Source organism: Carcharhinus amblyrhynchos, chromosome 9 (assembly GCF_965287045.1).
Source record: "Carcharhinus amblyrhynchos chromosome 9, sCarAmb.v2.hapA, whole genome shotgun sequence".
In the NCBI taxonomy this organism is placed as follows: domain Eukaryota; kingdom Metazoa; phylum Chordata; class Chondrichthyes; order Carcharhiniformes; family Carcharhinidae; genus Carcharhinus; species Carcharhinus amblyrhynchos.
In genome coordinates this window covers 2,565,743-2,589,916 of record NC_137332.1, presented here as the reverse complement: position 1 = coordinate 2,589,916, position 24,174 = coordinate 2,565,743, and the positions used below count along the sequence as shown (strand labels likewise).

At 45.2% G+C, this 24,174-nt stretch overlaps 1 protein-coding gene across 1 annotated transcript in view; it reads left to right on the top strand.

The window, feature by feature from the left end:
• The window catches only part of tnni3k (TNNI3 interacting kinase), an 88,910-nt gene that overhangs the window by 23,588 nt on the left and 41,148 nt on the right, over positions 1-24,174 (top strand). Inside the window, exons 6-19 of the mRNA XM_080195074.1 lie at positions 479-577; positions 2,035-2,173; positions 4,033-4,177; positions 5,325-5,429; positions 5,512-5,606; positions 6,064-6,213; positions 9,549-9,635; positions 16,621-16,677; positions 18,253-18,345; positions 18,446-18,503; positions 20,282-20,476; positions 21,946-22,050; positions 23,366-23,418; positions 24,114-24,166. Of these exons, the coding sequence (XP_080051200.1) occupies positions 479-577; positions 2,035-2,173; positions 4,033-4,177; positions 5,325-5,429; positions 5,512-5,606; positions 6,064-6,213; positions 9,549-9,635; positions 16,621-16,677; positions 18,253-18,345; positions 18,446-18,503; positions 20,282-20,476; positions 21,946-22,050; positions 23,366-23,418; positions 24,114-24,166 (1,434 nt within the window). The remainder of the gene's footprint in view (positions 1-478; positions 578-2,034; positions 2,174-4,032; positions 4,178-5,324; positions 5,430-5,511; positions 5,607-6,063; positions 6,214-9,548; positions 9,636-16,620; positions 16,678-18,252; positions 18,346-18,445; positions 18,504-20,281; positions 20,477-21,945; positions 22,051-23,365; positions 23,419-24,113; positions 24,167-24,174) is intronic.

Here is a 24,174-nt window from a genome sequence, read left to right as displayed (position 1 = left end):
CTGACATGTGAAGAGAGACTGGATCAACTGGGCTTGTACTCACTGGAATTGAGAAGAATGAGAGAGGATCTCAGAGAAACATATAAAATCCTGATGGGACTGGGCAGGTGGGAAGAATGTTCCCGGTGTTGGGGAAGTGCAGAACTAGGGGTCACAATCTAAGAATATGGGGTAAACCATTCAGGATTGAGATAAGGAAGAACTTCTTCACTCAGAGAGTTGTGAACCTGTGGAATTCTCTACCACAGAAAGCTATTGGGGCCAGTTTGTTAAATATGTTCAAGAGGGAGATGGTCGTGGCCCTTGTGGCTAAAAGGATCAAGGGGTATGGAGAGAAAGTGGGAGAGGGATACTGAAAGTACATGATCAACCATGGCTATATTGAATGATGGTACAAGCTCAAAGGGCCAATTGGCCTCCTCCTGCGCCGATTTCTATGTTTTCTTTGTGTCTAATCTCCTCTGGTTATTCTCCACAGACAGTTGACATTCTATTGCAACATGGAGCCTTTGTTAACGTGCAGGATGCTGTCTTCTTCACACCTTTACACATTGCCGCTTATTATGGTCATGAACAGGTAACAGAGTAACTGAGCATGAGAACAGATAGTTTATTATTTCATCTCTAAAAGATGAATGCAGAGTGCTGAAGTGAAGCAAAGTTATACTTGGTCACACTTACACACTTGTATCATTGTTATTTTAACACGTATTGAACCTTGGTTAGCTCACGCTTGGATCTCTGTGCACAATTCTGGTCTTCATCTTAATGATGTGATGGGCTGAAGGGTCTCTTTCTGTACTGTGATGCTTTATTATAAAAAATGCTACAGAGGCATTGGAGAACGTGCATAAGGATGGTGCCAGAAGGATTGATTCTAACCATCAGGAAAAATGAAAGCTGAGGTTCTTTTTCTTCGAAAAGACAAGGAGCAAGTTAAAATTTCAGAAGGGTTTGAAGGGTTAACGTAGACAGGATATTTCCACTTCCATGGAAGGCTTTCGGATTAGAAATATAAGATATCACCCATAACTGTGTTGTTAAATGCAGGACAAATGTCTTTATCCAGGGAGTGGAGAGAATGTGGGACTCGCTCCCACAGGGAGAGGGGAGAATGTGGGACTCGCTCCCACAGGGAGTGGGGAGAATGTGGGACTTGCTCCCACAGGGAGTGGGGAGAATGTGGGACTTGCTCCCACGGGGAGTGGGGAGAATGTGGGACTCGCTCCCACAGGGAGTGGGGAGAATGTGGGACTCGCTCCCACAGGGAGTGGGGAGAATGTGGGACTCGCTCCCTCAGGGAGTGGATGAGGTAAATAGTATTGATACATTTCAGGGGGAGCTGGATAAACTCACGAGGGAGAAAGGAATAAAACGGGTGATGATAAGAGGGAAGGAGGAGGCTTGTATAAGATGATGAATGGGATGGATAGGATAGAGGTGGAGAGACTCTTCCCGCTCAAAAAAGACAGTAGGACTAGGGGGCACAGCCTCAAGATAAAAGGGAGGCGGTTTAGAATGGAGTTGAGGAGGAACTTCTTCACTCAAAGGGTGGTGAATCTCTGGAATTCTCTGCCCGTTGAAGTGGTGGAGGCTGCCTCGCTAAATATTTTTAAGAAGCGGGTTGATGGGTTCTTGATAAGAGAGGGGATTAAGGGTTATGGGGAGAGGGCGGGAAAGTGGAACTGAGCCACAACAGATCAGCCATGATCTTATTGAATGGCGGGGCAGGCTCGAAGGGCTAGATGGCCTACTCCTGCTCCTATGTCTTATGTTCTTATGTTCTTATGTTGTGTGGAACAGAAACATTGCCATGGACCGGGTAGGTCAAATGGCCTGTTACTGTGCTGGAAATTCTATAGATATCAAGAGGAAATTGGAGAAACCACAAAAGGGAAACCATTTGCAGTGTTTTGGTGAAAGGACAGGGTGTGGGACTGATTAAGTTGCTCTGGCTTTGCAACTAATCTCTGATTCTCTGATTTCTACTCTATGTGACAGACTCTGTGCTGGGGCTTCTCTTGTTTTCTTCAGGTAACCAAGCTGCTCCTGAGGTTTGGGGCTGATGCCAATGTTAGTGGGGAGGTAGGAGACAGACCGCTGCATCTGGCTTGTGCCAAAGGGTTTCCGAACATCGTCAAACTCCTGCTGACTGAAGCCTGCAAGACAGATGGTGAGACAACATAGACAGGCTCTCGAACAAATAGCCCCAGCCTTATCTTACACAACCATTTAGATAGTTTGAGAATGATAGATTTTTGGGTGCTAGAACTTTATGGAATTAATGCAGGAAAGTGGGATTGAGATAGAACATCAGCCATGGTGGAGTAAACTCAGGGGGAGTTTCTTGCTTTACTCCTGCTCCCACTCTTATATCCAGATGTGTATGGAGTGTGAAGTGAAGATGGAGTGTAAAGGCTCTGTAATCTCTGAGCCCAGAACAAGGGAGTGGGACATTAATATTTGAGCCAGATTATTCAGGAAATATTTCTTCACATAAAGTGAAATGAGAATCTGGAACGCTCTCTGTTATCGCAGTTTTACCTCAGGATCCATTAACTTCTTATTCTGGAAGAAATCTTGCCATTGTATTGAAAGCACACTCACATTCACATACAATTTACAAAGGTTAATCACAACCACACATAGCTGGAGCTACTCTCTAAGATGCTTCTCTGTTTTCTCCTCAGTGAATGGTATCACCGTGTCATAGCTCCTTACACACCTGCTCAGTAACTAGCAGTAGAGTTAACCCTTTACTTGACAGCCTCTTCCCCACAAAGCTGTTAAAGAGTCGGGGGTCAATTAAAAGTGGCGAAACTGATTGAGTGTATTTTTGTTAGACTGAGGTATTAAGGGTTATGGAACCAAGGTGAGGAAATGGAGTCAAGAAATAAATCAGCCACAATCTTTTTAAATGGTAGAACAAACCCAAGGGGCTGAATGGTCTCCTCTGTTCCTATGTTTCATTATACCCTGCAGCTGGTGATGTTGAGGTGCACAAGATCGATGCTGTTCTAGCAACACAGAGGTCTTCAGCTAAGAGAGCCCGGTGATGAACACGACAGATCAGGCTTGTGTTTGGGTCAGGGTGGGATTATATTCGGGATGGGGAACAGGTCTGGTTTTAGGTTGGGTTCACATTTGGTGTAAGGGTCAGTTTGCTGGTTGCATCTGGTTTCATGTTTGGTGCCGAGGGTCAGCTCCAGCGTCAGGGTCAATTAGGAGGTCAAGCTATCAGGTTGGGCCAGATGGTAAACTGGGATCAGGGCCTGGCCCCCAACAGCCCTCCAGCAAATGGCCAGTCAACATTATAAATGAGGGTGTAGGCTGCATTGTCCCAATAAACTCTTATTGCCTCAATATCAATTGGTACACAGAAATTCCCACTTTCATCAGCTGTGTTGAATCAATCTAACCCACATTCCCCAGAGCTGAGAACCTCCGCTTTAATCTCTTCCCATCAAATAGGAAATTCTACCAGGAGCTACTAATTTAGAACGGAGTTGAGGAGGAACTTCTTCACTCAAAGGGTGGTGAACCTCTGGAATTCTCTGCCCGTTGAAGTGGTGGAGGCTACCTCGCTAAATATTTTTAAGATGCGGGTTGATGGGTTTTTGATAAGAGAGGGGATTAAGGGTTATGGGGAGAGGGCGGGAATGTGGAACTGAGCCACGACAGATCGGCCATGATCTTATTGAATGGCGGGGCAGGCTCGAAGGGCTAGTTAGCCTACTCCTGCTCCTATTTCTTATGTTCTTATGTTCTTATGTAATCTGTAATTCCAAACTGTGACAAAGGGTGGAATATTCCTATCTCTCCTGCCACGGGAATTGTAGTGGGCGGGACGTGAATCATGAAAAGGTCTGTTGCCCTCAAGCAGGATTTTCCGATCTTGGGACAAGTGCGGTTGGAAAATCCCACCCAAAGATTTCATTGTTCCATCTCCAGGGGTTCTAATCAATGGTTATGTCTAGTTATATCTCCAGGAATTCTAACTAATGGTTATTTTTTGTTATCTTATGACCCCAGTGAATGCTCAGGACAACGAGGACCATTCACCCCTCCATTTCAGCTGTCGCTTTGGGCACCGTGAAATTGTGAGGTACTTGCTGCAAGGCAACTTTGATGTGCACCCCCATGCGGTGAATATCTATGGAGATACACCTCTGCACTTGTAAGTTTCTCAACTCATCCACTTCACCATTGCCTCGGCTATCAAGAAAAACTAATGGATAAGGTCAAAAAAAACCAAACAGGCTCAGGAAATGTTGGCCTGCATCTCAAGAGGATTACAATATGAAGGGGTAGAAGTGATGCTGTAGTTGTGTCTAGCTCTGGTTAGACCCCCTCTGGAGAAACTGGGTTCAGTTCAGGGTTCCAGATCTCAGGAAAGCAATATTGACCTTGCGGGGAGTACAGAGCTGATTCACCAGCATGATCCTGGGACTGAAGGACTAAGTTACAAGGAGAGGTTGCATAGACCTAGTTTGTATTCCGCTAAGTGTAAAAGATTAAGAGATGATTTACTTGCGGTGTTTAAGATGATCAAAGGATTTGATAAGGTAGATAGATAGAACCTATATTTCCTCTGATGGGAGGAGTCCAGAATAGGAGTTGAAAATGAGAGCCAGAACATTGAGAGTTGATGTGAGAGAGAACTTCCTCACACAGGGCAGTGGAAATCTGGAATATTCGCCAGCAGAAAACTGTGACTGCTGGGGATGTTATACAATCCATGCAGCCAGATGGAGATGGAGATCAGTATCCAGGAGTCATGATTTTAAGATGAACACCAATAAATTTGATCGGGAATTTAGGACAAACGTCTTTCTCCAAACAGTAGGAAGAATATGGCATTCATTCCCACAGGAGAGGGGAGAATGTGGGACTCGCTCTCATAGAGACTGCAGAGAATATGTGACTCACTCCCACAGGGAGTTGGAGAATGCGGAACTCACTCCCACATGGAATGGGGAGAATGTGGGACTCGCTCCCACAGGGAGTGGGGAGAATGTGGGACTCGCTTCCACAGGGAGTGGGGAGAATGTGGGACTCGCTTCCACAGAGAGGTGAATAGTATTGATACATTTACGGGGGAAGCTGGATGAGGGAGAAAGGAATCGAAGGAGATGCAGATAGGGTGGGGTGAAGAGGTGTTTGGAAGAATCTTGTGGGGAACAGAGACATTCCTGAGTTAAATGGCCTGTTTCCCTGCGGTAAATATTATGGAATTCTCTGTCAGCAGACACTGAATGGCTCTCCCTCTTGCTACTTTCCTAGATTTGTCTTTAGTACAGAAAGATTTGTTGTTGTTTTTGTAGGGCTTGTTACAACGGTAAACTGGATGTAGCCAGCGAACTCATCCAACTATCGGGGACAGAAAGCTTGACCAAGGAGAATATCTTCAGTGAAACCTCTTTCCACAGGTAGCTTATCTGTAAGATCGAGTGCCTGCTCCTCTGCCACAGACTGAATTGCTTGAGAATCACTCTTACATTTTCATTGCAGCTCCTGCACTTATGGAAAGGACCTTGAACTGGTCAAGTTTCTGATCAGCCAGAACGTTATGAGCATAAATCACCAGGGAAGGGATGGGCATACAGGTAAGATTTGACACAGAGGCAATTCAGTGAAAAGAATAAGAAGGTTTCATACTCCTGTGGAAATGAGTGTCTCAGTGAAGTGGAGGAGCAGAATCATTTGGGGGTGCACGGCAGCGAGGGGGACTTTTAACGGGAAATCCCATTGAAGATTCCACCCTCGGCCAATGGTGGATTGGTTCCCACCATCCTGAAACACGTGGCGGGAAGCATGGTAAATCCCACCTCACAATAATTTTAAAAGTGAATTGGATAGATACTTAACAATGTGAATGTGAAGCACTTTGGAGCAAGAGCAGGATTGAGAGATTAATATCTCTTTAATGAATTGATACAGGCACCAAGGGTCAATGGCTTCTCTCTCTGCTGTATGATGATGCTAGCTGAGGTTCTGAGGAGCCTGTTGGAATCGATCTGACAACATTGCGAAGCATCTCTCAGCCCTTGGTTTATATTCCAGGTTTGCACAGTGCCTGTTACCATGGCCACATTCGCCTGGTGCAGTTCCTATTGGACAGTGGTGCTGACATGAATCTGGTGGCTTCAGATCCCAGTCGTTCCAGCGGAGAGAAAGATGAACAAACATGCCTGATGTGGGCCTATGAGAAAGGTAACTGAGGGGTGGCCAAAGTGGGTTTGATTGGACAGCTGGAGTCAGTCATTGCTCAGTAAGAGGCACTCTTGTATCTGAATCAGACACTTGCAGCCTCAAGCCCCACTGCAGGACTTGAATACAAGAAACAATGCTACACTCCCAATGGAGTGCCACACTGTCAGAGGGTCAGTGCTGAGGGACTGCCGCACTGTTAGAGGGTCAGTACTGAGGGAGTGCTGCACTGTCAGAGGGTCAGTACTGAGGGAGTCCCACTCTGTCAGAGGGTCAGTACTGAGGGAGTGCTGCACTGTCAGAGGGTCAGTACGGAGGGAGTGCTGCACTGTCAGAGGGTCAGTACTGAGGGAGTGCTGCACTGTTAGAGGGTCAGTACTGAGGGAGTGCTGCACTGTTAGAGGGTCAGTACTGAGGAAGTACCGCACTGTAAGAAGTCTCACAACATCAGGTTAAAGTCCAACAAGTTTATTTGGGAGCAAAAGCCACTGGCTTTCGGAGTGCTGCTCCTTCATCCACTTACCTGATGAAGAGGTAGTGTTCTGAAAGCTAGTGACTTTTAGAACATTACAGCACAGAACAGGCCCTTTGGCCCTTCTTGTCTGCGCCGAACCATTTTTCTGCCTAGTCCCACTGACCTGCACCTGGACCATATCCCCCCACATCCCTCTCATCCATGAACCTGTCCAAGTTTTTCTTCAATGTTAAAAGTGACCCTGCATTTACCACTTTATCCGGCAGCTCATTCCACACTCCCACCACTCTCTGGGTGAAGAATCCCCCCTAATATTCCCTTTATCTTGAGAGGAATTGCTTGATAGAGCGGACGCAGCACGGTTTCATTAAAGGGAAGTCGTGTCTGACAAATTTACTGGAGTTCTATGAGGATGTGTCTAGGGCGGTGGATAGAGGAGAGCTGGTGGATGTGGTCTATCTTGATTTTCAGAAGGCGTTTGACAAGGTACCTCACAAGAGGTTATTGCAGAAGGTCAGGGGACATGGAGTTGGGGGTAGGGTGTTAGCGTGGATAGAGGACTGGTTGTCAAATAGGAGGCAGAGAGTGGGGGTCAATGGGTGCTATTCGGATTGGCGGATGGTGACTAGTGGAGTGCCCCAGGGGTCGGTGCTGGGGCCTCAGCTTTTTACCATTTATATCGATGATCTGGAGGAGGGAACTGAGTGTAGGGTGTCGAAATTTGCTGATGACACCAAGATTGGTGGAACGGCAAATAGTACGGAGGGTGGTGAGAGTCTACAGAAGGATCTAGATAGGCTGGGCGAATGGGCCAGGAAATGGCAAATGGAATTTAATGTTGGCAAGTGCGAGGTGGTCCACTTTGGTAGGAATAATGGTAGGAAGGATTATTACTTACGTGGCGAAAAACTGCAGCAGGCGACGGTGCAGAGGGACCTCGGGGTCCTTGTGCATGAGTCACAAAAACCCAGCTTGCAGGTGCAGCAGGTGGTCAGGAAGGCGAATGGGATGCTGGCCTTCATAGCGAGGGGGATTGAATATAAAAGTAGGGAGGTCTTGCTGCAGCTGTATAGGGCATTGGTGAGGCCGCAGCTGGAGTACTGTGTGCAGTTTTGGGCACCGTACTTACGCAAGGATATTTTGGCCTTGGAGAGAGTGCAGAGGAGGTTTACTAGGCTGATTCCGGAGTTGAGGGGGTTGAGCTATGAGGAGAGGCTGAATAAACTAGGCTTGTACTCATTAGAGTTTAGAAGAATGAGGGGAGATCTCATTGAGACGTATAAGATGATGAATGGGATGGATAGGATAGAGGTGGAGAGACTCTTCCCGCTCAGAAAGGATAGTAGGACTAGGGGGCACAGCCTCAAGATAAAGACGGGGTGGTTTAGAACGGAGTTGAGGAGGAACTTCTTCACTCAAAGGGTGGTGAATCTCTGGAATTCTCTGCCCGTTGAAGTGGTGGAGGCTACCTCGCTAAATATTTTTAAGACGCGGGTTGATGGGTTTTTGATAAGAGAGGGGATTAAGGGTTATGGGGAGAGGGTGGGAGTGTGGAACTGAGCCACGACAGATCAGCCATGATCTTATTGAATGGCGGGGCAGGCTTGAAGGGCTAGATGGCCTACTCCTGCTCCTATTTCTTATGTTCTTATGTTCTTATGTTTAAACTGTCCCCCCTTCACCCTTAACCCATGCCTTCTGTTTTTTTTCTCCCCTAGCCTCAGTGGAAAAAGCCTGCTTGCGTTCACTCTATCTATACTCATCAAAATCTTATACACCTCTATCAAATCTCCCCTCATTTCTCTACGCTCCAGGGAATAAAGTCCTAACCTATTCAATCTCTCTCTGTAACTCAGCTTCTCAAGTCCCGGCAACATCCTTGTAAACCTTCTCTGCACTCTTTCAACCTTATTAATATCCTTCCTGTAATTAAGTGACCAAAACTGCACACAATACTCTAAATTCGGCTTCACCAATGTCTTATACAACCTCACCATAACATTCCAATTCTTAAACTCAATACTTTGTTTTATAAAGGCCAATGTTCCAAAAGCACTCTTTACGACCCGATCTACCTCTGACGCCACTTTTAGGGAATTATGTATCTGTATTCCCAGATCCCTCTGTTCTATTGCACTCTTCAGAGTCCTACCATTTATCATGTATGCTCTACCTTGGTTTGTCCTTCCAATGTGCAATACCTCACACTTGTCTGCATTACACTCTAAATACACTTGCTACCAAATAAACCCGTTGGACATTAGCCTGATGTTGTGAGACTTCCTACTGCGCAGCACTCCCACAGTACTGACCCTCTGACAGTGCGGCACTCCCTCAGCACTGACCCTCTGACAGTGAGGCACTCCCTCAGCACTGACCCTCTGACAGTGCAGCACTCCCTCAGCACTGACCCTCTGACAGTGCAGCACTCCCTCAGCACTGACCCTCTGACAGTGCGGCACTCCCTCAGTACTGACCCTCTGACAGTGCGGCACTCCCTCAGCACTGACCCTCTGACAGTGCGGCACTCTCTCAGAGGGTCAGTGCTGAATGAGTGCTGCATTGATAGAGGGTCAGTACTGAAGGAGTTCTGACTCTCCCTCAGAGGAACAGTACTGAGGATATACTGTGCAGTTGATAAACATGCTGCAGTGTGTCTGATATTACAGCGATTGACTGCTTTTTAAGAGTGCTTCATTGCTGTAAAGAGGTTTTAGGTAATCTTAGGTTGTGAAATCTATGATAGAAATGCAAATCTTTTTTAATCCTGAAATTCTAGAGTATTTATACAGACACGTTATTTCACATGTGTGAAACTTATAGCAAATGTTTTCAGTTATTGTCATTACTCCTTATATTCCAGGTCATGATGCGATTGTTACCCTGCTGAAACATTATAAAAGGCCTCAGGATGAATCACCTTGCAATGAATATTCCCAACCTGGCGGAGGTAAATGCATGAATTTGAGATCATTACATTTCACTCCTGTACTAACACAGCTTGTTGAGGTGAAGCAGGAAAACTGCTGCAGGAATGACAGCCACCTGAGGCCCAGGATCATGGAGTGAGCCAGGCCAGAGGTAAAAACCGCTGGGGATGGTATTGCAGGGTGAGGTTGCAGGGGTTGGGATTTGTAGGGTGTTTGGCAGGCAGGAAAAAGGAATAGCTTTCAGCGGGCCCCCTCCTTCCCTCCTTCTCAATCAGGCACTGAGGAGACAACCCTGACACCAGCGAGGGGGGGGCTTTTAACTCCCCACTCACCTGACGAAGGGGCAAAGCCCCAAAAGCTAGTGGCGTTTGCTACCAAATAAACCTGTTGGACTTTAACCTGGTGTTGTGAGACTTCTTACTGTGTTTACCCCAGTCCAATGCCGGCATCTCCACATCCCAGCAAGATGGCCAACAGTCTGCTTGTTTCAGTTTGCTCCCTGTTAGGTGACAGGGTCACTCCCACCTGGAGTAACATTAGTGACAGCTGGATAAAGCCCTTAAGTGGTTATTAATCAATGACCAAAGGGCCTCAGTTAGCAGGTGGGCAGGAAGTTTAACCAAAGGCCTCCCTGCCATGGCCTTAATCGGAATGGAGAAAGGAGGGAGACAAAGGGCTCTCCTGCCACCCTCCCACCCGATTCAACACTCTCCCTGCCTCCAAACATGCCACTAGAGAGAGGACAAGAGATTCCATCCCCAAAGTCAAAACATCTTTCCCTACTGCAGCAAGAGTGGACATGGGTCTTGCTGCATCAGATATTGTACCTGGGATGGACACGTGGGAACGGACAGAGACTATTCGAGCTTTGTTGCTACCATGGGCAGGAGAGGTTATCATTTACTGTAATAAACAGAGAGATGGATGGAACACCTAGCTTCACTTTTAAAGTTTATTTATTAGTGTCACAAGTAGGCTTACATTAACACTGCAATGGAATTACTGTGAAATTCCCTGAGTCGCCACACTCTGGGGCCTGCTCAGGTACACTGAGGGAGAATTTAGAACAAAGAACAGTAGAGCACAGGAATAAGCCCTTCGGCCCACAAGTCTGTGCCGACACAGATGTTTCTCTAATCTAATATTTTCTTGCCTCTACCTGGCCCATATCCCTCTATTCCCTGCCTATTCATGTATCTATCCAGATGCCTCTTGAACGTTGTTATAGAATCTGCTTTCTCCGTTTCCACAGCAGTGTGTTCCAGGCATTCACCACTCTCTGTGTGAAACATTTTCCCCTTATATCTCTTTTAAACTCTCCCCCCTCACCTTCAACGTATGCTCTCAAGTAATTGACCCTTCAAACTGAACCAAAGTTGAGCCGCAACATGCTCAACGCCTCGACCAATGAAGGGGAGCATGCCATACATCTTCTTGACCACTTTGTCCACCTGAGTTGCTACCTTTAGGGAACTGTGGATCTGCACACCTAGATCCCTCTGTATGCTAATGTTTCTAAGGGCTCTACCATTTACTGTATACTTTCCTTCTGCAGTAGACCTTCCAAATCGCATCACCTCACGTTTCTCCAGGTTAAATTCCATCTGCCATCTTTTGGCCCAATTCTCACGTGAATTTATATCCTATGGTATCCTCTGATAATCCTCTTCACTATCCATTCCACCCCCAATGCATGGCCAATGCATCTAACGTGCACATCTTTTGGACAGTAGGAGGAAACCAGAGCACCTGGAGGAGACCCAATCAGACACAGGAAGAATGTATAAACTCCACACAATCAGTTACCCAAGCCAGGAATCGAACCCAGGTCCCTGGCGCTGTGATGCAGCGGTGCTAACCACTGTGCCATTGTGCCGCCCCAACCGTACGCTGTGCCGTGTCATAGAACATAGAACATTACAGTGCAGAACAGGCCCTTCGGCCCACGATGTTGCGCCGACCAGTTACAAAACAATGACCCACTAACCTAAACCAATCCCTTTTCGTCCATAAACCTATCCACGGATCTCTTAAACGCCCCCAAACTAGGCGCATTTACAACTGCAGCAGGCAGGGCATTCCAATCCCTCACCACCCTCTGGGTAAAGAACCTACCCCTGACATCCGTCCTATAACTACCACCCCTTAATTTAAAGCCATGCCCCCTCGTGCTAGATTTCTCCATCAGAGGAAAAAGGCTATTACTATCCACCCTATCCAAACCTCTAATCATCTTATATGTTTCAATAAGATCCCCTCTTAGCCGCCTTCTTTCCAGCGAAAACAACCCCAAATCCCTCAGCCTCTCCTCATAGGACCTCCCCTCCATACCAGGCAACATCCTGGTAAACCTCCTCTGCACCCTCTCCAAAGCCTCCACATCCTTCCTGTAATGTGGGGACCAGAACTGCACACAGTACTCCAAGTGCGGCCGCACCAGAGTTGTATACAGTTGCAACATGACGCTGCGACTCCTAAATTCAATCCCCCTACCAATAAACGCCAAGACACCGTATGCCTTCTTAACAACCTTATCTACTTGACTCCCAACTTTCAGGGATCTATGTACACATACACCTAGATCCCTCTGCTCATCCACACTATTCAAAGTCCTCCCGTTAGCCCTATACTCAACACATCTGTTATTCCTACCAAAGTGAATTACCTCACACTTCTCCGCATTAAACTCCATCCGCCACCTCTCGGCCCAGCTCTGCAACCTGTCTAAGTCTTCCTGCAAACTATGACACCCTTCATCACTATCTACCACACCTCCGACTTTGGTGTCATCAGCAAATTTACTAATCCACCCAACTATACCCACATCCAGATCATTAATAAAAATTACAAACAGCAGTGGCCCCAAAACAGATCCCTGAGGCACACCACTCGTAACCGAACTCCATGATGAATATTTACCATCATCCACCACCCTCTGTCTCCTATCCGCTAGCCAATTCCTGATCCAATTCCCTAGATCACCCCCAATCCCATACATCTGCATTTTCTGCAGAAGCCTACCATGGTGAACCTTATCATGGCAATTATACAAGAGCATTGTCACCGAGGAAGTAGAGACACCATGGAAAGCTTGCCTGTCATGGCAGAGCTAGGTACTGGACCTTTGGTGGAAGAGTTGGGTAAAGTTAATGACTCTCTTGCCATGGACAAAGCGCCAGGTTCTGATGCTGCACTGCCTGAACTCATCATGTCGGAGAAACCAGCACTCCTGTAGCATCTGCATAAACTTCTGTGTCTCTGCACAGGAAGGCGACAGTGCCTCAGTGTATGTATGATGCCGAAACCGTGACCCTGTACAAAAGCAAGGGTGACTGCACCAACAATCAGGGCATCTCCTTGCTGAGCCTCATGGGGGAAATATTTTCCTATGTTGCCCTTGTCAGTCTGCAAGTCCTGGCTGAGCACATCTACCCCCAATCCCAGCGCGGTCTCAGAACCGGAAGATCAACACCGGACCTGATCTCCTCAGTTCAGCAGTTAGATGAGAAATGCCATGAAGTAAGGAGACCATTTTATAGTGCCTTTATTGATCTCACCAAGATATTCAACCATGTGAGTAGAAATGGCCCATTTAAGCTGCCAGAGAAATTTGGCTGTCTGCTGGAGTTGCTCAATATGATCTCTTCATAAGTTCATGAGCTATAGGAGCTAAATTAGGCCATTTGGCCCATCGAGTCCACGCCGCCATTCCATCATCTCATCTTTGCACCTCTTTGCTACTGTATCTGCCTTCAGATCAATGACAGAGAATGTCTACTTACACACCAGAGCAGAGAGAAAGCTGTTCAACTTCATTCACCTGAGGCCCAAAACAAACTTATAATTAAGAAGAAGGACATTAGACCCCCTCAAGCAGAGCTGGATTTACACTGTGTGAGGCCCCATGCTCACCTTGTTGGGCAGATCCCCTCCACTCAATGATGCCATGCCCCCTCCTGACCCCGCCCACCCTCACCCCACAAAAATACACCAATTAATCATTGCTTCTTAACTTGTAAAAAAAAATACTGTGTGAATAATTGCTGAATTGAAACCCAAGCTTACCTCTTATCAGAGTGACTGTAAAGATGGTCAATATTGCAATCTGTGTGGGTTGAGATGAGAACATAAGAACATAAGAAATAGGAGCAGGAGTAGGCCATCTAGCCCTTCGAGCCTGCCCTGCCACTCAATAAGATCATGGCTGATCTGAAGTGGCTCAGTTCCACTTTCCCGCCTTCTCCCCATAACCCTTAATCCCCTTGCCTACCAAAAACCTATCTACCCGCATCTTAAATGTATTTAGCGAGGCAGCCTCCACCACTTCAACAGGCAGAGAATTCCAGAGATTCACCACCCTTTGAGTGAAGAAGTTCCTCCTCAACTCCGATCTAAACTGCTCCCTCCTTATCTTGAGGCTGTGCCCTCTAGTCCTACTGTCCTTTCTGAGCAGGAAGAACCTCTCCACCTCTACCCTATCCATCCCATTCATCATCTTGTACGTCTCAATGAGATCTCCCCTCATCCTTCTAAACTCTAACGAGTACAAGCCTAGTTTATTCAGCCTCTCCTCATAGCTCAACCCCCTCAACTCTGGTATCAGCCTAGTAAACCTCCTCTGCACTCCCTCCAAGGCCAAAATATCCTTGCGTAAGTGCGGCGACCAAAACTGCACACAGCACTCCAGCTGCAGCCTCACCAGTGCCCTGTACAGTTGCAGCAAGACCTCCCTACTTTTATATTCAATCCCCCTCGCTATGAAGGCCAGCATCCCATTTACATAAGAACATAAGAACATAAGAAATAGGAGCAGGAGTAGGCCATCTAGCCCTTCGAGCCTGCCCCACCATTCAATAAGATCATGGCTGATCTGTTGTGGCTCAGTTCCACTTTCCCGCCCTCTCCCCATAACCCTTAATCCCCTCTCTTATCAAGAACCCATCAACCCGCTTCTTAAAAATATTTAGCGAGGCAGCCTCCACCACTTCAACAGGCAGAGAATTCCAGAGATTCACCACCCTTTGAGTGAAGAAGTTCCTCCTCAACTCCGTTCTAAACCGCCTCCCCTTTATCTTGAGGCTGTGCCCCCTAGTCCTACTGTCTTTTTTGAGCGGGAAGAGTCTCTCCACCTCTATCCTATCCATCCCATTCATCATCTTATACGTCTCAATGAGATCTCCCCTCATTCTTCTAAACTCTAACGAGTACAAGCCTAGTTTATTCAGCCTCTCCTCATAGCTCAATCCCCTCAACTCCGGTATCAGCCTAGTAAACCTCCTCTGCACTCCCTCCAGGGCCAAAATATCCTTGCGCAGGTGCGGCGCCCAAAACTGCACACAGTACTCCAGCTGCGGCCTCACCAATGCCCTATACAGCTGCAGCAAGACCTCCCTACTTTTATATTCAATCCCCCTCGCTATGAAGGCCAGCATCCCATTCGCCTTCCTGACCACCTGCTGCACCTGCAAGCTGGGTTTTTGCGACTCATGCACAAGGACCCCGAGGTCCCTCTGCACCGTCGCCTGCTGCAGTTTTTCGCCACGTAAGTAATAGTCCTTCCTACCATTCTTCCTACCAAAGTGGACCACCTCACACTTGCCAACATTAAATTCCATTTGCCATTTCCTGGCCCATTCGCCCAGCCTATCTAGATCCTTCTGCAGACTCTCCACACCCTCCGCACAATTTGCCTTTCCTGACCACCTGCAGCACCTGCAGGCTGGGTTTTTGCGACTCATGCACGAGGACCCCCAGTCCCTCTGCACCGTAGCCTGCTGCAGCTTTTTGGTGCTGCAGCTTTTCTATGAGCCAACATAGAACTCGCTGCAGAGGAATAAGACGGAAGAATCGGTCGATGGCAACATTGCAGCAAATGCCAGTGTAGGACAGAATAAGACAGCCCAGCACAGGAGCAAATACACCAATCAATAAGATTCATATATTGCCATTCAGTATATTGCAGATAGGAAACTCTGACATGTCCACAGGTTCCCCTTTATTGATCTTGCTTGTTACTTCCTCAAAAAACTCCAATAAATTGTTCAAACATGATTTCCCGTTCGTTCAACCACATTGGCTCTGTTTGATTACACTGAGATTTACCAAGTTACCTTCATTGACCTTCTCAGCCAATCATTGACCTTCTCAGACAGTCATTGACTTTTTTGGCCACTGTTTTCCACTGCTGCTAATACTGCTGCTCATACACCAGAGTGAGGCACCAGCAATGTTTAGAAACATAGAAAATAGAAGCAGGAGTAGGCCATTTGGCCCTTCGAGCTTGCTTCACCGTTCATTTTGATTATGGCTGATCATCAAAATCAATATTCTGCCAAACACTTCACCATCACGGCAGAAAACACATTATCTTACTGAACTGGAGTCTACCACAGTCTGGCCTCGTGGGGAGTATAAAATATCTTAATTCACTGTTTTGAAGGAGTTGAGGTGAGTTCTTCCCAGTGGTTCTGGGGCCAATATTTATTCCCCAACAAATAGAAGGAGAGTATCTAATCCTTTATTTCTTTGATGTTTGTTGGAGCTTGCTGTGTACAGACAGGTTGGCTGCTACTTTCCCACATTACAAAAGTGATTACAGTCTGAAATATCCTTGTTCCACTGAAGCCAGGTATTATCATTTCAAGATAACTGACAAAAAAATAGGTGGAAGAAGAAAATAACACAGTGAGTTGTTGTGATCTGGAAAGCATTGCCTGAAAGGGTGGTGGAAGCAGATTCAATAATAACTTTCAAAAGGAAATTGGAGAAAGAGTTGAAAAAGGAAACTTTTCAGGGCAATGGGAAAAGAGCAGTGGGTAATAGGACTAACTCAAAAAGCCAGCACAGGCATGATGGGCTGAATGGCTTCCTATCATTCTCTCCGAATCTGTGAAGGTGTTATCTCAATGCTAGCTAAATCTTTAACTTTAGGTGCATTCTTGTCATAATTTTGTCTTCAATAGATTTAAGATCAATATTAATTTGGAACTACCATTTCTTTTCTAGATGGTTCCTATGTTTCTGTTCCATCACCACTTGGAAAGATTAAAAGCATGACAAAAGGTGAGAAGGTGTATGTTAGAATGTGAAATGTTTCAGTTGTGAAGATTCAATGGCAGCATTTCAAGTGAAACAAATAACGTTTCTCAGTTTCATTTGACGGAGATTCCATCTGTGAATAACAAACAGGGAGATTGCTTCAAGAATGAGACAAACACTGACAGCAATGTAGATGAATTTGCAGAAACTAGGCCCAGTTCTCAGTAAACGGCTCCAGGCAATTGCATTGCTCAAACTGGAAGATCAGATGCAGGAGTGAGAGGAGGAGAGTCAGAATTAGCCCCGGGTGAATTATAACTGACATTCTCAGTCCTAATGTCCGACCAGTGACTCTTTCTGCAAGGTGTTGGGTTACTCATCCGTGATACCACTTGTTTACAAACATATGAGCAAATGAGTTAGGAGCAGGAGCCATTCCAATGGAAACCGGTCCAACTTGTCCAACATTTCCTCATAAGATTAAAGTTAAAGTCACAAATAAGCTTTACATTAACACTGCTATGAAGTCACTGTGACATTCCGCTAGTCACCACACTCCAGCACCTGTTTGGGTCCAATGCACCTAACCAGCACGTCTTTCAGACTGTGGGAGGAAACCAGAGCACCCGGAAGAAACCCACACAGACATGGGGAGAATGTGCAAACTCCACACAGACAGTGACCCAAGCTGGGAATCGAGTCCAGGTCCCTGGTGCTGTGAGGCAGCAGAACTAACCACTGTGCCACCGTGCTGCCCCCATTCCAGGTATCCATCAAGTGAACCTTCTCTGAGCTGCTTCTCACGCAATTAATTATATCCTTTTTTAGATAATGCAGAGTTTTCCCGGCATGCTCGCCGCAGAAATCGGAATGGCTGGGATGGGAAATTTGCAGGACCATTTAAAGGTGCATTGATCTCAGGCAGGAGTTTCTGGTCTTGGGGTGCACAGCCTGAAAATCCCACCCATTATCCCACGCAAGGATCTGGAAAGGAATATAGCTCTCCAGAAAGGATGGCAACATCTTAGGAAATGACTAAATAAGGAATTAAAAAGATGCTTCCTGGTATCATAGATGTACACTGTAGATCTGTGTTCCCTCCTCAATGTGCCGGGTAACAGGGAACCAGCACTCGTTCAAACAATGTGGACCAAATCATCCTTTCCCGATCACTCTCATCTCCTTTAGCAATACAATGTTCTCAGCGGTCTTCCCATTCTACTCTCCCGGCATCTTCCAAGTGTAATCACTACACCATTGATGGCCCTGTCTACAGTAGCCTCCACTCCAGGCTCTGGAATTCCCTCCTTTCTACCTCTCTGGTTCATCTGTTACACCATGACTAAAAATTTACTTCGCATTCCTTAACATCTCATGTCCTAATATCTCCCCACGTCATTTGGTGTTGAATTATGTTTGTTCTCACACCTGTGAAGTTCCCAGGGTATTTTTTAGTACATTATAGGTGCTGTATAAATGCAAGATGTTGGTGTATTCTTGGCAAGTCTCTGAGCACTCAATTTCTTTGTTTCCATTCACTACCCCCCAACTCACACCCTGTCCCCAACCACTCCCCCCCCCAACCCCCCCCAACCACAGAGAAAGCTGATGTTCTCCTCCTGCGAGCTGGCCTGCCTTCTCATTTCCACCTCCAGCTGTCGGACATCGAGTTCCATGAAATTATTGGTTCAGGTAAAAACAGAAAAGCTCCTGATGTGATCGAGATGCAAAGTTCCAGAAAGTGTCAAATTATCACAAACTGACCACCTCTTATGTGTCTGAAAACATATAGGTTCGTTTGGGAAAGTTTACAAAGGGAAATGCAGGAACAAAATTGTCGCCATTAAAAGGTAAAATCATAATTGCAACATATAGACATGTAGACACATCTGGATTATTGAACAATATAGTTTCATTGACATTATATCGAATGATTGAATATTGAGAAGAATTCAGTCAGCTGGAGTGGTCAGGAATGAGGCTGAGGTGTAGTGAACGTGATGTTTGATTATTGTGCGGATAAAAGAATATGTTTCCTTTGCAGTAAAGATTAGAAGATGTATGACATCAAAGCTGGGAAGACACAGGATCGATATGTCACTGCCCTATCATGTCTCAATGAGGGCTACAGGATAAATGACAATGTTCTACAGTAAACACGTAAGGGACAAGGGGTCAATGACCATCCTCTAATATTCTAATGAGGGAAGGAGATTTATCGGAGATGCCAGTCCAATTCTTTCCCAGCTGACCTTTCAACTTGTACACTTGGGAAACTTGATTTCATCCAAAATTGCCATCAATAGTTGAACAAGACTAGCTGAAGTTATATTCACCCAGTAACTCCTGTGACGAAACAGTGCCTCAATTTTCAGATTTCCATCCTCGTTTTCAAATCTCGTCAATAATGGGTGTCACATTTTGGTGAATAATGAAGCAGCTTGGGATGTTTATTACGCTACAGAAATGTAACTTGGTGCTGTGATCCCTATCATTGTTAAACAGGTTAAATTAAAATGAGGCTAGATTTACGAGAACCTAAAGAATAAAATTATTAGAATAATTTCATAAATGTGGTTTGTATTTCCTTGAGTTTAGAAGAATAAGATGTGATCTGATTGAGATGTCCGAGATAATTTGAGATGTTGATAATGTAGACAGAGAGAGTCTCACCTCTGGTAGGTACATTCCACAACAAAGGTGCAATGGCCTTAAAATCTCAGGAGGCCAGTCAGGCTGGTGTCAGCAAGTATTTCTTCACAGGAAGGGGAGTTCAAATCTAGAACTGTCTCCACCAAAACAACTTCAAATGGGAGGGGTAAATTGATTTGATTTATTATTGTCACATGTATCAGGATACAATGATAAGTATTGTTTCTTGTCTGCTAAACAGACAAAACATACCGTTCATAGAGTACATAGGGGAGAAGGGAAGGAGAGGATGCAGAATATAGTTTTGCAGTTACAGCTAGGCTGTAGAGAAAGATCAACTTACTGTATAATAGGTGCATTCAAAAGTCTGATGGCAGCAGGGAAGCAGCTGTTCTTGAGTCGGCTGGTATGTTTTTTTCAGACTTTTGTACATTTCTCCCAATGGAAGAATGTGGAACAGAATGTGTCCGGAGTATGTGAGTTTCTTGATTATGCTAACTGCTTTTCCGAGGCAGCAGGAAGTGTGTAGACAGAGTCAATGGATGGGAGGCTGGCTTGTGTGATGGACTGGGCTACGTTCACGACCTTTTTGTAGTTTTTCCCAGTCTTGGTCAGAGCAGGAGCTGGAAAAAACCCTTAAATGGCCATTAAAGGCCTCAAGTGGAGCAAGGCCAGCTTCCTGCCCCACCATAAAATTGCTGCCACGTTGAAGCGAGGGGGAGGGGGGTGTGGAGGGTGGTGGAGAGCTCTGTCCATGGAATATCACAACCCTCACCTCCCCACCTCAGAACCGATTGGGTGGAGCGTTCAGTTCTGCCCTAAGTGTCAGTGCAATGATATCACACAGAACACTGAGCCTATTATCATGGTGAGATACAGAAAATCTATTCAAATGTTCACAGATCATTGCTTTTTGATGCCAGTGAAATGTGCTTTACATTTTCATGACACCCCGTCACATCTTTTTTCAAATTAGGTATCGAGCTAACACGTTTTGCTCCAAGTCTGATGTGGATATGTTCTGCCGAGAGGTTTCCATTCTCTGCCGACTCAACCACCCCTGTGTGATCCAGTTTGTTGGAGCATGCTTGGATGATCCCAGCCAGTTCGCCATTGTGACACAGTTCATCTCGGGAGGATCGTTGTTCTCCCTCTTACATGAGCAAAAGAGGTACAGTTTCTACTAGCTAATATTCTACTTGTTTTATTATCATGGAATTCTATGAAATCTTACGTTGCAGAAGGAGCACATCGTGTCTTTGCTGGTTCTTTGAACGAGCTCTCCAATTAGTCCCACTTTCTCCCCATAACCCTTAATTCCCTTGCCTACCAAAAACCTATCTACCCCTGTCTTAAATATATTTAGCGAGGCAGCCTCCACCACTTCAACGGGCAGAGAATTCCAGAGATTCACCACCCTTTGAGTGAAGAAGTTCCTCCTCAACTCTGTTCTAAACTGCACCCCCCTTATCTTGAGGCTGTGCCCTCTAGTCTTGCTGTCCTTTCTGAGCGGGAAGAACCTCTCCACCTCTACCCTATCCATCCCTTTCATCATCTTATATGTCTCAATAAGATCCCCCCTCATCCTTCTAAACTCTAATGAATACAAGCCCAGTCTATTCAGCCTCTCTTCATAGCTCAACCCCCTCAACTCCGGTATCAGCCTAGTGAACCTCCTCTGCACTCCCTCCAAGGCCAAAATATCCTTGCGCAAGTGAAGCGACCAAAACTGCACACAGTACTCCAGCTGCGGCCTCACCAGTGCCCTGTACAGTTGCAGCAAGAGGTTATCTAGTTTGCTAGATAATAGGAAGGCAGATTATTATTTGAATGGGTGTAAATTGAGAGGTGGATACTCAGTGAGAACTTGGCGTTCTCGTGCATCAGTCGCTGAAAGTAAGCGCTGAAGGTACAGCAGGCAATGGAGAAGACAAATGGTATGTTGGTCTTCATAGCGAGAGGATTTGAGCATAGAAATAAGGATGTTTTACTGCAGTTGTATAGGACATTGGTGAGGCCACATCTGGAGTATTGTGTGCAGTTATGGTGTCCTTATCTAAGGAAGGATGTTCTTGCTATAGAGGGAGCGCAGTGAAAGTTTACCAGGCTGATTCCTGGGATTTTTGGGTCTCTCATATGAGAAGAGATTAAGTTGGTTAGGATTATGTTCACTGAAATTTAGAAGGGTGACTGGGAGTCTCATAGCAACCTTAAAATAAAATTCTAACAGGATTAGACAGGGTGGATTCATAAAGGTTGTTCCCAATGGTGGGGGAGTCCAGAACTAGGGGTCATAGTGTGAGGATAAGGGATAAACCTTTTACAACTGAGGTGAGGAGAAATTTCTTCACCCAGAGAGTGGTGAATGTGTGAAATTCACAACTACAGAAAGTAACTGAGGCCAAAACGTGTGATTTCAAGAAGTAACTTACTATAGTTTTGGGGCTAAAGGGATCAAAGGAAATGGGGGAAAGCAGGAAGAGGATATTGAATTTGATGATCAGCCATGATCAAAAAGAATGGCGGAGCAGGCTCGAAGGACCAAATGGCCTACTACTGCTCCTGTTTTATATGTTTCTATGTTTCTTTGTTATATACATCTTCAAACCTGCCTTATTTCTTTTGTACTTGAATCCACAGAATTATTGGACTTCAATCCAAATTAATTATTGCGATTGATGTGGCCAAAGGCATGGAATATCTTCACAACTTGACTCAACCAATCATACACCGAGACCTCAATAGGTACGTTAGCTTGGGCCTCTGGGATTGGAGAGGAAGCCAATGTCAGCAGTTGGATTGCTTCATCCATTAGTTCAACTCAATTTTCAACGCTCAAAGTTTTTCACTCAGATCATTATTCAGTCATGTCAGGTAACATTAATAAATTTACATGTGTAATCAGTAAATCATTTTCAATAGCGATAAATGTGTGGGGGTTTATTTCATTTGGATGAATGAGGAGACCACAAACCTCTTGTAAAATAAGAGCCCGTGTACGATACAGGATCAGAAAAATCAAGGGATACAGATACATGCATCACTAAAAGCAGATTAACAAGAACGTTAAGCAAGTCAAACATCAGGGTTCATTTCTAGAAGGATAGAATTGTTAAATTTGTATAGAGTCTTGGTTCGACCACACTTGGAGTATTGAGAATAGTTCAGTTCTCCATATTATAAAGGAGGTAGACAGTCACGTGAAAAGGTGTAAAAGAGCTTTTCAGAGGTTTTATGGGTAGGCAATGGTATTATCATTGGACTACTAATCCAAAAACCAGGGTAATCCCACTACAACAAAATAAATTCAACAAAAATCTGGAATTAAAGGTCTAATAATGACCATGAAACTGTTGTTGATTGTGGTAAAATTCCATCTGGTCACTAATATCCTTTAGAGAAGGAAATCTGCCGTCCTTACCTGGTCTGGCCTACACGTGATTCCAGAGCCACAGCAATGGAATTGACTCTTAAAATGTCCTCAGGGATGGGCAATAAGTGCTGGCCCAGCCAGCGACACTCATATCCCATAAACAAATTAAAAAAGATAAGAGGTTATAAGAACATAAGAACATACTGATCAAAAGAATTTTGCAGCTTTTTTTTTCTCTGGAAAGGATCAGGTGGAGAGGATCTTTTCATTTTGAAGTATTCTGAGATCCAATGTACCTTCTTGTGGAATGGAGATCAAGAACTCCAAGTTCCAATGAGCATTGGGAACTTGTGCATGTGCAAACTGGGAGCAGGTGGCACACATGTAAACGGAACTTGAAGGGTGGAAATCGGAAAAAGAGTTGACTTTCGTGAAGTTTATATTTGTTTGTTCAAAGCCTGTGGGATTCTCTGAGCAAGTTTCTTAAATCTCAAACTTTGTCTACTTTAAACAAAATGTCATTTTTCTCTAACCAGATCTTACCAAAAACCTGGGTCTGTTCCAGGATCATATCGGGGGGATCAGATTTGGGAACCGAGATGTTACTTGCATCAGACTGAACATTCTTGTTTCACAATCTATACAGAAAATAATGGATTTTGTTTATCTTCCCCTTGTATTGAACAGCCATAATATCCTGCTGTGTGAAGATGGCCATGCAGTGGTTGCTGATTTTGGAGGTTTGAATTTTTAACTTGGCTGAAATATTTTGTCCCTTAAGCTTCATTGAATTGAGTGGAGTTTGCTCAACCCGGAAGTTAGGCCCTTAAAATCTCCAATTTCACCCACATTTTCCAATATCAAGTTATGCCCAAATATCCCCCCAGTGCATCCAATCTTTAATCAATGTAAACAGTGAAGACCAAGCCTCTGGTCTGGGATTATAGAAAGACAGGATCAGGACATCACATGAGTGCAGCATCCTACAGCACAGTACGAGGCTAATCCACCCACCGTGTCTGTGCTGGCTCTTTGAAAGTGCTGCCAGTGGCAAAGGTTTGTCCGGATCTCCTCTATTGAACTTCTCTGTTAAATCTCCCTTCCCTGCTTTAAGGAGAACAATCCCAGTTCCTCCCGTCTCTCCACATAACTGGAGTCCATCACCTCTGGAAAAGAATTTCTTCTTTCAGTTTTAAACTTGAAGTTTCAATTCATGTCACCAGATTTTGGATGGAAAGGATGGAGGACAACTGGACGTTTTCCATTCACACCCCATATTTTGTGACCTGTAAGCCACATGTTTCTCGGCATGAATGAGGAAGTTTCATTTGCAAAGTATAAAATATTTGTAATTGATGAGCTTATTTCTCTTTTCTGTTGTTTCATTATTACGTGTATAGCAAGTTTGCAGCTGAAAGATTTACTCTGTTTTCAGAATCCAGATTCCTTCAGTCAATGGATGAAGATAACATGACAAAGCAGCCAGGGGTAGGTGA